Source organism: Ranitomeya imitator, chromosome 6, assembly GCF_032444005.1.
Source record: "Ranitomeya imitator isolate aRanImi1 chromosome 6, aRanImi1.pri, whole genome shotgun sequence".
NCBI classification, from domain to species: domain Eukaryota; kingdom Metazoa; phylum Chordata; class Amphibia; order Anura; family Dendrobatidae; genus Ranitomeya; species Ranitomeya imitator.
In genome coordinates this window covers 157,580,844-157,594,646 of record NC_091287.1, presented here as the reverse complement: position 1 = coordinate 157,594,646, position 13,803 = coordinate 157,580,844, and the positions used below count along the sequence as shown (strand labels likewise).

The following is a 13,803-nucleotide window of genomic DNA, read 5'->3' as shown; positions in this document are numbered from 1 at the left end:
ACACTGTTTGACAATCAATTTCACATGCTGTTGTACAAATTGAATAGACAACAGATGGAAATTATTGGCAATTATCAAGACATACTCAATAAAGGAGTGGTTCTGCAGGTGGGGACCACAGACCACATCTCAGTACTAATGCTTTCTGACAGATGTTTTGGTCACTTTTGAATGTTGGTTGTGCTTTCACACTCATGGTAGCATGAGACAGATTTTACAACCCACACAAGTGGCTCAGGCAGTGCAGCTCATCCAGGATAGCACATCAATGCGAGCTGTGGCAAGAAGGTTTGCTTTGTTGGTCAGGGTAGTGTCCAGAGGCTGGAGGCACTACCAGGAGACAGGCCACTACACCAGGAGACGTGGAAGGGGCCATAGGAGAGCAACAACCCAGCAGCAAGACTGCTACCTCAGGCTTTGTGCAAGGAGGAACAGGAGGAGCACTGCCAGAGCCCTGATGCCAGATGGTCTGAGTGCCCGACGTCCACAGATGGGGGTTGTGCTCACAGCGCAACACCTTGCAGGACGCTTGACATTTGCCACAGAACACCAGTATTGGCAAATTCACCACTAGTGCCTGTGCTCTTCACAGATGAAAGCAGGTTCACACTGAGCACATGTGACAGACGTGACAGAGTCTGGAGATGCCGTGGAGAGCAATCTGCTGCCTGCAACATCCTTCAGCATGACCGGTTTGGCAGTGAGTCAGTAATGGAATGGGGTGGCATTTCTTTGGAGGGCCGCACAGCCCTCCATGTGCTCGCCAGAGGTAGCCTGACTGCCATTATGTATCAAGATGAGATCCTCAGACTCCTTGTGAGACCATATGCTGGTGCGTTTGGCCCTGGGTTCCTCCTAATGCAGGAAAATGCCAGACCTCATGTGGCTGGAATGTGTTAGCAGTTCCTGTAAGATGAAGGCATTGAAGCTGTAAACTGGCCTGCCCATTCCCTAGACCTGAATCTGATTGAACACATCTGGGACATCATGTCTTGCACCATCCACCAACGTCACATTGCACCACAGACTGTCCAGGAGTTGGCGGATGCTTTAGTCCAGGTCTGGGAGGATATCCCTCAGGAGACTATCTGCCGCCTCATCAGGAGCATGCCCAGGCATTGTAGGGAGGTCATACAGGCATGTGGAGGCCACACACACTACTGAGCATCATTGTCTTGAGACATTTCCACTAAAGTTCAATCAGCCTGTAACTTCAATTTCCACATTGATTTTGAGCATCATTCCAACTCCAGACCTCCATAGGATATTAGTTGTGATTTACGTTGATCATTTTTAGGTTTTATTGTTCTCAACACATTCCACTATGTAATGAATAAAGATTTACAACTGGAATATTTCCTTCAGTGATATCTAGTATGTGGGATTTTAGTATTCCCTTTATTTTTTTTGAGCAATGTACATATTCCATGCATTGAAATCTGAGGTGTATTTACCATACGCTCACTGTTAGTTCTCTAATAACTGGCCTAGTAGTAGAGACAGCCACAACCTCCTCCGTTAATTGTTAACCAGTTGGGTAACTGTCATGATAGAGGGCATCAGAGTGCTGTTAATACTCCCCTCATTACTTACCTTTTCGGCCACCCCAGCTGCTCACTGTCTGCTCATACAGTCCTTTGCACCTCATCTTACTACCATTGTGTGCTTAAATCCTGGGCCTCTTCACACTATTCTGGGACTTCCAGCTACAATGTCACAATGTTATGACGCACATGCACATGAATTCAGAGGCCTACTCACATCCTTAAGTCCCAGACTAGAGTGTGGATCTTAAGGTCGCGGGCGCACATCATGAGAGGTCATGCACATGTGCAGAGACTTTTTCCGAACCTAGTGTGAACCATACAGAAAACCATACAGAAGGAGAGCGAGCAGCCTTCTATGGTTCAGCAAAATTAGGGCCAGATGGCTGCTATGTTTCTGAATTCATGCCGAACATATTACCAAAAAAATCAATCAGTGTTTTGGACAATATGGATATTTGGAAAATTCAAGTGGAATTCAATTCCACTGAAATAAATTTGCCCATCTCTAACATGATTCCATATTAGTAACATCTATTGATTTTGTACATTTTTACAGCAGAACTACGAAATTTTATCTGGTGTCTTCTTGAAGATTTGTTCACTTCCGCTGTTCAGAACGATTTGCAAAACAATAGATTCGTAAGTATTAACATTAACAATTAGCTCCTGGGCTTGGTAGAGTTTCACATACGGCATGTCTTACTTCCACGACAATGCACAGAACATCAGCAATTCATTGAGCAGCCAAGAGCTTGAACAGAATTGTGATTGTTTAAAATGTGTGAAATGTACTCCATCCACTTTGATGCCTGTGCAGACAATCTTGTCATCAGAGTACTGAAGATAATTATAATATGCACTTTATATTTCCTTACTACCTAATGTACCTTTTTCTTTTTTCTACTCTGCATGTCTTCATGGAACTATGTAATTGAAAAACTAATTCAGATAAGGCAATTTAGTTTCTGAAGGCAGATATCTAATTTATGTCATGTTGTGCAGCTGTTATTCCTAATACATTACATAAAAACTTATTAGGCCAGGTTCAGACAGCCGTATTGAAAATTGGGCCAGTTGCAACAGCAAATTGTGAACGTAATTGGCTTCCTGCGCAGCTCCGTGTGCTCGTCCGCATGCTGAATGGATGTCAAAGTTGCTTTTATATTGCATGCATTATTTTGGTCTGTAAAATGGACTAAAGTAGTGCATGCTGTGATTTTTCCCACCTTGACTATTGGTCTGTGTGAAAACTCAACCCTGTGCACTGGCTGTAAAGGGTCCATGTGTGCGGTTGGGCAGTGTAGTATGTTTGACCATGTAATCTTTGTGCTACGCTCTTACCTGTAGGTTTGATTTTCTGACTTTGGTAGGTATGTGACCCAAGCAAATCAGAGCGAAAAAAATCTATGCTGTGCTGGCCCACAGGAAAGCAAAAATAAACAGTGATGACACAGTATTCCATTTACAATCTTAGGGCCTATTTAGACTGTCCGATGTGGCCATTAGACGACTGCTCATTGGCCTCATGCAAGCCGATTGGCGGTCATTTAGCAGCCTCTTTATTTAGTCTGGCCAACTGCACACAGAACAAGGATTAGTACAATTGTTCTAGGCACATAAAATATGTCCTCGGCAGCACATGTTTATATGTCGTGCTGCAGAAAACGATGATTTTTAACCTTGCTTAAAAATCATTTCACCTAACAAACAGGTACATCAGACGTTTGTCGGGTTTTTGCCGACGTCCTTAAGGCTGATAATCATTAAAGGAGCATTCGTCCCAACTATAGGCTAGTCTAAACGGGCCCTTATCAGCTATTTATAAATAGTAAAACTATCAAGAGCACCTAGCTATATTAATGTATTCCATAATATTTGCCTTTGTAGCACCTGTCTAGTGCTGACTTCAATAATTCAGTTTATTATTCCAAAATGTCCCTTAATATTTTTTTCTTACCTAATACACAATGAAAACATTTGTCGTCACATATGGTACATATGTTGTTGCCTTTTCCTTTGGATGTTTTATATTTCCTTACATTTTTTCAACTTGGATTTCTAAGTAATGTATTAAAGACAGCAAAACGTCAAAGTAAGTTCTAAGTCAATTGTACTATGCCTACATGTGTCATTAGACAACTATACACCTGCTAATGATTAACATAATTTTCTAGGTCAGAACCAGCAGAAGACTATGACAAAGATAACTTTAGTGTATTTCCTGTAAGTAACTGACAATATTGTGTGTCACTAAAGGAAAAATAATGCCGCAAAAGAGCAGAAAATGTTAGAAAATGAAGAGATAGCCATTACTTTGATGTTGAATTCCTCATCAATCCTAAAGCACTCTAAGTGGATCCTGCTAGTATCAGAAGTGGTGACATCCCACCCATCGGTCACGTGGGTACTGCAGCCAATCATTGGCTTCAGTGGTCAAATACCACACATGCAAATATAACAACTTGGACATTTGATTGGCTGCAGTGTCATGTGTCAGATGGACAAGACATCATAATTTCCAGGACCAGCAAGGGTCACCAGAGTGTTGTTGGAGTAACAGGATACTTGAAGGGTAAGTAAAGCCCCCCTCTACATTAGACTAATGTCGTCCAAACCGGCTGAGAATGACAGGTTTGGCAGACAACCTAATTTGTATGGCGGCCCCAGACAATTGATTCCCAGTGGAGTTAAACTGCCATTTCTTTTGTTTTCCCGGAGATAAGCTAACACCAGACATGTGTGACAGCGACTGTTTCATGGAGAACACGGGACTGCTTGACAAACCAGTACTTCTGTATATGAGAGCTGGCCGAAATGGATGTCGACCGAACCATCTAATGTGTATGGCGGGATTAACTGTTTCTTTACTTTACAACATTCCCTAATACATTGTAACTTAAGAAAAAACCCATATAACCTTTTCAATTCTTTAATTTTTGTTTAATTTACATATGTTTAAAGTGTAACTCTAACATCAGGTTCATGGTAAATCTATTGGGGTTGTGTGTTTTGGTACAGAGGTGCATATCCCCTTCATAGATATTGGGAGTATAATAAAAGCTTAGGACTTTACTGTATACATTGCGAGCAATGATAGTAAATCTTTTTTTTATTACAGTTATCACTAAATGTGTACCTGTTGTCTGTATCCCTTCCCTTATAAGTAGAAGTGATGTGGGTAATAGTATAACACAGCATTTAGATCCGTTTAGATTCCCAGCAGTTGCCTGCTTGGCAGGGCTGCCACTAGGAATTTTGGGGCCCCCTTGAGAGTCTGCCCAGGCTCCACCCCAGCGCCGCCTCCGCCCCTTGAACCATCCACAGTCCCACCGCCCTCTCTTGGCAAAACTCCACTTCTGCACCACATCCTCACCAATCACACATTTACAGTTCCCATCACCACATACATAGCCATCAGCTTTTGTTTTGGCCAAAAGATTTTTTAATCTGCCACCATGACAAGGTAGACTCTTTTGGCTGGGCTCTACTCTACTGTAACTTACTAAACATTTGTTAAAATATCCAATACAATTTAGGTATATCTTTATTTATTTTTCAATTTTTAAAATGACCAATAATATCACAAACAAGCAACAAATACCGCCACATCATGACCAGGCCACATGTTATCACCATACAGTTGTACTCAAAAGTTTACATACTCCGGCAGAATTTTTGCTTTATTGGCCTTTTTTCAGAGAATATGAATGATAACACCAAAACTTTTTCTCCACTCATAGTTAGTGGTTGGGTGAAGCCATTCATTATCAAACTAATATGTTTTCTCTTTTTAAATCATAATGATAACAAAAAACATCCAAATGACCCTGATCAAAAGTTTACATACCCTGGTGATTTTGGCCTGATAACATGCACAGAAGTTGACACAAATGGGTTTGAATGGCTACTAAAGGTAACATCCACACTTGTGACCTGTTTTCTTAATCAGTTAATCAGTGTGTGCATAAAAGCTGAGTGAGTTTCTGGGATCCAGACAGACTCCTACATCTTTCATCCAACCACTGATATTTCTGGATTGTGAGTCATGGGGAAAGCAAAAAAATTGTCAATGGATCTATGGGAAAAGGTAGTTCAGCTGTATAAAACAAGAAATGGATACAAAAGGATATCCAAGGAATTGATAATGTCATTAAGCAGCGTTCAAATTGTGATTAACAAATGGAAAATCAGCGGCTCTGTAATAATAAAAACCACGGTCAGGTAGACCCACAAAAATGTCGTCCAAAACTGCCAGGAAAAATGTTTGGGATGCAAAGAAAAACACACAAATAGCATCAGCTGAAATACTGGACTCTCTAAAAACTAGTGGTGTAGCTGTTTCAAGATGCACAATAAAGAGGCACAAAATGGGCTGCATGGTCGAGTTGCCAGAAGAAAACCATTACTGTGCAAATGCCTACAATACGCAAAACAGCACAGAGATAAGCCTCAAAACTTCTTGAACAAGGTAATTTGGAGTGATGAGACCAAAATTGAACTTTTTGGCTACAACCACAAACGTTACGTTATTTGGAGAGAGGTCAACAAGGCCTATGATGAAAGGAACACCATTCCTACTGTAAAGCACGGAGGTAGATCACTGATGTTTAGCAGATGTGTGAGCTACAAAAGCACAGGAAACTTGGTCAAAGTTGAAGGAAAGATTAATGCAGCATGTTATCAGCAAATACTGGAGGCAAATTTGCAATCATCAGCCCGGAAGTTGCACGTGGGACGTACTTGGATGTTCCAACATGACAATGATCCAAAACACAAGGACAAGTTCGATCTGTCATTGGCAACAGCAGAACAAAGTGAAGGTTCTGCAGTGGGCATCTCAGTCTCCTGACTTCAATGTCATTGATCTACTCTGGGGAGATCTCAAGCACGCAGTTCATGCTAGAGAGCCCACGAATTTAAAGGAACTTGAGGCTTTTTGCCAAGAAGAGTGAGTAGCTTTACCATCTGAGAAAATAAAGAACCTCATCCACAACTACCACAAAAGATTTCAAGATGTCATTGATGTTAGAGGGGGCAAAATATGGTATTAAGAAAAGGGGTATGTAAACTTTTTATCAGGGTCATGTTTTGGGTTGTCATAATGATTTAAAAAGAGGAAACACAGTAGTTTGACAATACATGGCTTTACCCAACCACTAACCATGAGTGGAGAAAAAGTTTTGGTGTTATTCATATTCTCTGAAAAAAGTCCACTAAAGCAAAAATTCTGTAAGGGTATATAAACTTTTGAGCACAACTGTATAGTGATCAAATAATACCACATACAAGTAACAAAGACTGCCACACCATGACCAGATCACATATTACCGCCATATAGTGATCAAATAATACCATATACAAGTAACAAAAACCACCACACCATGACCAGACCACATATTACCACCACATGGTGACCGAAAAATATTAAATACAAGGAACAAATACCCCCACACCATGACCAGATCACATATTACCACAACATAGTAACCGAATACTGTAATACTGATCATTAATTGAAAAAACACAATACTAATATACCATTATACACAGAAGATCTGTACTCCGTATACAGTGTCAGTGTACAGGTAATACAGTGATCACTGGTGACACTATACACAGGAGCTCTGTATATAGTGTATAGTGTACAGGTAAGAGAGTGATCACTAGTGGCATTATATACAGTAGATGTGTATATAGTATACAGTGTATAGTGTCAGCATACAGGTAATACAGTGATCACTGGTGACACTATACACAGGAGCGCTGTATATAGTGTCAGTGTACAGGTAATGCAGTGATCACCAGTGGCATTATACACAGGAGCTCTGTATATAGTATACAGTGTAAACTGTCAGTGTACAGGTAACACACTGACTCACTGGTGATGTCGCTAGTTGAAGTCCTTCATCTTCTCTTTTCATCTTCATCCAGCCCACACTGCTATCACTTCTTCCATCCAGGACTCGCCTCTGCAGAAAATAACACAGTTATCTAGAGCACATTCCCCAATTTTTTCCCATCCTCTACACTACGCTAAAGGAAGAAAAAAGCGGCTATGTTGCCCTGCACAGTAACAGGATATCTCCTCCCCCACACTGAAAACAGTATCCTCAAAAATAATATCCTTTAATTAGCCCATACAGTAATAATATCCAATATTCTGGACCCCTCTTGTCCTCCCATTCTGCCTTTTGTCTCTCCAAACTTCCCCCATGTCTCTCCATATTGCCCCCATAGTCATCCATAATAGTAAACTGTACCCCATAGTCTATATAGCTGTATAATGCACCCCCATATCAGTATAATGTACCCCATAGTTATATATACACTGCTCAAAAAAATAAATGGAACACTAAAATCCCACATCCTAGATATCACTGAAATAAATATTCCAGTTTTAAATCTTTATTCATTACATAGTGGAATGTGTTGAGAACAATAAAACCTAAAATGATCAATGTAAATCACAACTAATAGGAGTTGGAATGATGCTCAAAATCAATGTGGAAAATGAAGTTACAGACTGATCCAACTTCAGTGGAAATGCCTCAAGACAAGGAAATGATGCTTATTATTGTTTGTGGCCTCCACGTGCCTGTAAGACCTCGCTACAATACCTGGGCATGCTCCTGATGAGGCGGCAGATGGTCTCCGAAGGGTATGGGCACACGATGCGGAAAACGCTGCGGATCCTCAGTGTTTCCGCAGCTGCGGGTCCGCAGCAGTTTCCCATGAGTTTACATTACAATGTAAACTTATGGGAAACAAAAAACGCTGTGCACATGCTGCGGAAAAAAACACAGCGGTTTACATTCCGCAGCATGTCACTTCTTTCTGAGGATTCCGCAGCAGTTTTACAGCTGCTCCTATAGAAAACCGCAGTTGTAAAACCGCAGTGAAATCCGCAGAAAAACCGTGGTAAATCGCAGCGTTTTTGCCCTGCAGATTTATCAAATCCGCTGCGGAAAAATCCGCAGTGGACCAGAATACGTGTGCACATAGCCTTAGGGATCTCCTCCCAGACCTGGACTAAAGCATCTGCCAACTCCTGGACAGTCTGTGATGCAACGTGACATTGGTGCATGGTGCGAGACATGATGTCCCAGATGTGTTCAATCAGATTCAGGTCTGGGGAATGGGCGGGCCAGTCCACAGCTTCAATGCCTTCATCTTACAGGAACTGCTAACACACTCCAGCCATATGAGGCCTGGCATTTTCCTGCATTAGGAGGAACCCAGGGCCAACCGTACCAGCATATGGTCTTACAAGGGATCTGAAGATCTCATCTCGGTACCTAATGGCAGTCAGGCTACTTCTGGTGAGCACATGGAGGGCTGTGCGGTCCTCCAAAGAAATGCCACCCCACACCATTACTGACCCACTGCCAAACCGGTCATGCTGAAGGATGTTGCAGAGAGCAGTTCGCTCTCCACAGCCTCTTCAGACTTCACATCTGTCACATGTGCTGAGTGTGAACCTGCTTTCATCTGTGAAGAGCAGAGGGCACTAGTGGCAAATTTGCCAATCCTGGTGTTCTATGGCAAATGCCAAGCGTCCTGCACGGTGTGTTGGGCCGTGAGCATATCCCCCATCTACGGATGTCGGGCACTCCGACCATCCTCATGGAGTCGATTTCTAACCTTTTGTGCACATTTGTGGCCTGCTGGAGGTCATTTTTCACAGCTCTGAAAGTGCTCCTCCTGTTCCTCCTTGCACAAAAGCTGAGGCAGCGGTCCTGCTGCTGGGTTGCTGTCCTCCTAGGGCCCCCTCCACATCTCTTGGTGTACTGGCCTGTCTCCTGGTAGCGCCTCCAGCCTTTGAACACTACGCTGACAGACACAGCAAACCTTCTTGCCCCAGCTTGTATTGATGTGCCATCCTGGATGAGCTGCACTACCTGAGCCACGTGTGTGGGCTGTAGAGTCTGTCTCATGCTACCACGAGTGTGAAAGCACAACCAACATTCAAAAGTGACCAAAACATCAGCCAGAAAGCATTGGTACTGAGATGAGGTCTGTGGTCCCCACCTGCAGAACCACTCCTTTATTGAGTGTGTCTTGATAATTGCCAATAATTTCCATCTGTTATCTATTCCATTTGCACAACAGCATGTGAAATTGATTGTCAAACAGTTTTGCTTCCTAAGTAGACAGTTTGATTTCACAGAAGTTTGATTTACTTGGAGTTATATTCTGTTGTTTAAGTGTTCCCTTTATTTTTTTTGAGCAGTGTAGTATAATACACCCACATTGAAGTATAATGCACCCTATAGTACTTCTAATGCAGCCCCATAAGAGTATAATGTCACCCCATAGGAGTATAATGCTGCCCCAAAGGAGTATAATGCAGCGCCATAAGAGTATAATGCAGTCCCATAGTCTAATGCACTTATAGTATAATGCAGCATTCCCATAACTCTATAATGCACCCCATAGTACAATGCACCCATAGGAGTATAATGCACCCATAGTATAATGCAGCAACCCCATAGTATAATGCACCCATAAGAGTATAATGCACCTCAAAGTATAATGCAGCAGCCCCATAGTATAATGCACCCCATTGTATAATGCAGCAGCCCCATAGCAGTATAATGCAGCAGCTACATAGTATAATGCACCCCATAGTATAATGCATCCCCTTTTCCTTCCCCCATAGTAGTATAATGCACCCTCATACCGATATAATTTGCCCCATCCTGAGGCTTTACAAAAGAAAAAATGTTTTCCCTACCTGGCTGAGATCCAGCGATGTCCTCACCTACGATTCGGCTGAGGCACGTAGCTTTGTTCCGGCATATGACAGTGACAGGCCCCCTCTGCTCATTGGGCCCCATATGCCAGTAAAGGCAGTAATGCCCTGATGGCGGCCCTGCTGCTTGGTACCATCAGCACAAAATATTCACACTGATAGCTGCTTGTCTAATAATCTGAGAAAGAGTTGCTTGGGGCCTTTCCAATAGTTCCAATACAGAATATGTTAGGGAAAAAAAGGATTGGGCTTATTCAATTTCAGTCCTAAATCTTTTGTCCCCATTGGAGAATGGACCCCGCCATAGGTGCCTAGCAGCAACTTAAGCCCCTCAGACACATTAGACTAACATCGTCCGAACCCACCAACAACGGGTTCAGTCAACAATCTAGTATGTTTGTGAGCACCAGATAATTGATTTTTCGGGGAGTTTGGGTTTTAACATGTACAATTTTTTGCTTCTGATCGGTTTCTTCCCTTGAATTAAGCCACCACCAGATATGTCTGGCAGCAGCTCTCTTACAGAGAATATAGGGGTGCCTGGCCACTGCATTTGGGAGAGCTGGCCAACATAGCTGCTGGCTGAGTGATCAGCTGAATCATCATTTGGTCAACAGCCATGTAAAATGTATGGGCGCTTTACTTTTCCTATTAAAAAACCCATGCCAACATTGTGTGAGTAGCATCTTAGTTGTATGGGAAACTTGATACCAATGTTTTACTGATAAGATGGTTCATTCCTGTTTGCAGTCATTGCGAGGATATCACTGGAGAGGAAAAGATTGTAATGACATAAACAACTCTATCTATCCTGGGCGAAGGTGAGTCTATCTTCATTACTGACAGTACAATGTATTGTTTGCCACTCTGCTTATCGTGAGAAATAGGCAAACAGTGTTAGACCATTAACTAATCCATTTTCTTATAGACAGCCGTGTCTTCATCTCCTTATTTTCAATAGATAGTCTTTATTTTCAGTAAGGACAATATGGTTGATAGAACTGTATGGATACATTGGTTACCGTGACATTCACCAGTAGAAAGTGCAGGTACCACAGCTCATTGTTTGGTCTCCCTACGTATTTTGGTTTATGCATACTTAGTTTATACCTGTGATTCATCTCACTCCAGTAGTACAACGTTGGCAAAGCTGGTAAAAATACTGACTTCTTATAGTATATAAATTTTAGAACAAATCTGTAGAACAGGCAATTTTACTGGTGTAGCAGAAGGTGTTAATCAGAGTTATATAATCGTATTGGAAAAGTCATGAATTTATGGAAATCACAGGCTTTATAGATATGTTACTGATATGCAATGACGGAAAAAATGGTAACAACATTTCCAAACATCTTGATTTATTTAGTGCCAAGTACGAGCTCCATGCACAAAAATACACACACTTACACATCCTTGGCATGTTATTAATTAGGTAGGTTAATAATGGTTCTCTTAGGAATGTTCTGCTATTTTGAATGTACTCATGCACACAAATCATCAAGATCCACTTCTGGCAGCTCTCTTTACCAAACAATGACATCCCAGATGTGTTTGATGGGAGATAAGTCAAGTTCAGAGATGTTGAAGACCATGGTAGCACATTTAAGACTGCTTAGAGAGTAGTTTGAGAAATCTGTACCCTGACATTGTCTTTTGAAAAATGGTTCCTAGGACACTTTGGAGAAATGAACATACCACTGGTTTCACGATTTATCCATTTTGTAGTGCAAGGGAAATTGGATGGCACAATCGAGCCCTTAGACATCAAACAGTGTCTACACAAGCCAAAAGAAGGAATTTTCATGACTTTCAGCTACAAGCCATTCGTCCAGCTACAGATGATTTATTGACCTCACGTCACTGCTTTCAAAGGCTATCATGGTGCAAAGCAACATGGCAATGAAGGTTGAACTCGAGGTCTAAACAATTCAATGAGTTCCGCTAATGTTTTGGATGCAATGATAGAAGGCATTTATTCAACATTGAACTATGAGCTATGAGCCATTAGTCCAGCTGCAGGTGATTTAGTGACCTCATGCCACTGCTTTCAAAGGCTATCATGGTGCAAAGCAAGATGGCAATGGACGTTGCAATGGAGGTCTAAACACTTCAGTGGTTAGTTCCACTTTTGTCTTGGAGGCAATGATAGCCAAAGATGTATCTGGAGACCACATTGGCAACACTATGAAGAGGCTTTCATAAAGTACTTCCGTCCTGCTCCCAGAATTATAGTGCGGGGTGGAATAATATACTGTAGCAAGACCCCTCTAATCTTCATTCCATGTACACTAAGAGCTCAGCATTGCATTGATTTGGTTCTGGAACCAGTTATATGGCCATTTGTCCCAGGATCAACATGACAACACCAGGTCTCATATTGCTTGTGTCATTGTGAGCATCCTGTGTGGCCTAAACATACTACTCCAGGCCGCATGTTACCCATGCTGTTGTGAGCTACCTTAATAATCTAAACATTTTACCATGGCCTGTAGCATCTCCAGACTTGTCACCCATCGCATACATCTGAAACACAATTGTAAAGTTAGCTCCGAGTAGCAGATCTTGTTGATTAAGGTGTCCAAGTGCATACAGCATAGCAGAACACTCCTCAGACACCCATTAAAGAGGTGTTCTCAAGTTCAAAGGTTATCTCTGATCCCAGGAAAAGAGGATAACTTTCTGATCGCTGTAGGCCCCACATGTACCTTGAGAATGAAGGCTCTGAAAAGCCCAGGCTGAGTAGGGTGGAGATCAATCATTGCACAGTACTACTCATTTCTTTATTAATGGGAACACCGAAGATCTCCAAGCGCAGTGCTTGGCTGATTTTCAGCACTCCTATTGGATGGAAAGGAGAGGCAGTGTTTATAATCAACCTCTGCTCTATACAATTTGGGCCTGATTCTCAAACACCACTTTAAATTTTACAATTCTGACCAGTGTCATGTTATGAGTTAACTCTGGAATACTTCAACATATCCAAGTTATTCTAAGATTGTTTTTTGTGATATGCTGTACTTCACATTAGTGGTAAATTTAGGTTAATATTTCTTTGCATTTATTTGTGAAAATATCAGCATTTTGGTGAAAATTTTCAAAATTTTTATTTTATGCCCTTAAATCAGATAGTTACCGTATATCCCCCAAAATAGTTAATAAATAACATTTGTCACATGTCTACTTTATATCAGCAATATTTTTTTAACATATAGTAATTTTTTGGGTTACAAAGGTTAAAGGTTTATCAGCAATTTCTAATTTTTTCAACAAAATTTACAAACAAATTTTTTTAGGGACCACATCACATTTTAAGTGAGTTTGAGGGTCCTATATTACAGAAAATACACAATACACAATACAAAAGGGCACCATTTTAAAAAACTGCACCCCTCAAAGTATTCAAAACTACATAAAATAATTTTATTTTTGCTTCAGATGCTTCACTATTTCCCACCAAAACATTGCTTTGGCCCAAATTTTGCACGTTCACAAGGGTATCAGGAG

General features: G+C 41.4%; 1 protein-coding gene across 3 annotated transcripts in view; it reads left to right on the top strand.

Annotated features, from left to right (window-relative positions):
- Nucleotides 1-13,803, top strand: part of AOAH (acyloxyacyl hydrolase) — a 261,652-nt gene that overhangs the window by 159,750 nt on the left and 88,099 nt on the right. Inside the window, exons 6-8 of one of the 3 annotated variants that reach the window (XM_069730229.1) lie at nucleotides 2,104-2,186; nucleotides 3,722-3,770; nucleotides 11,050-11,120. In XM_069730229.1, coding sequence (XP_069586330.1) covers nucleotides 2,104-2,186; nucleotides 3,722-3,770; nucleotides 11,050-11,120 — 203 coding nt within the window. The remainder of the gene's footprint in view (nucleotides 1-2,103; nucleotides 2,187-3,721; nucleotides 3,771-11,049; nucleotides 11,121-13,803) is intronic. The other 2 variants (XM_069730231.1, XM_069730232.1) reach the window with 2 other exon arrangements.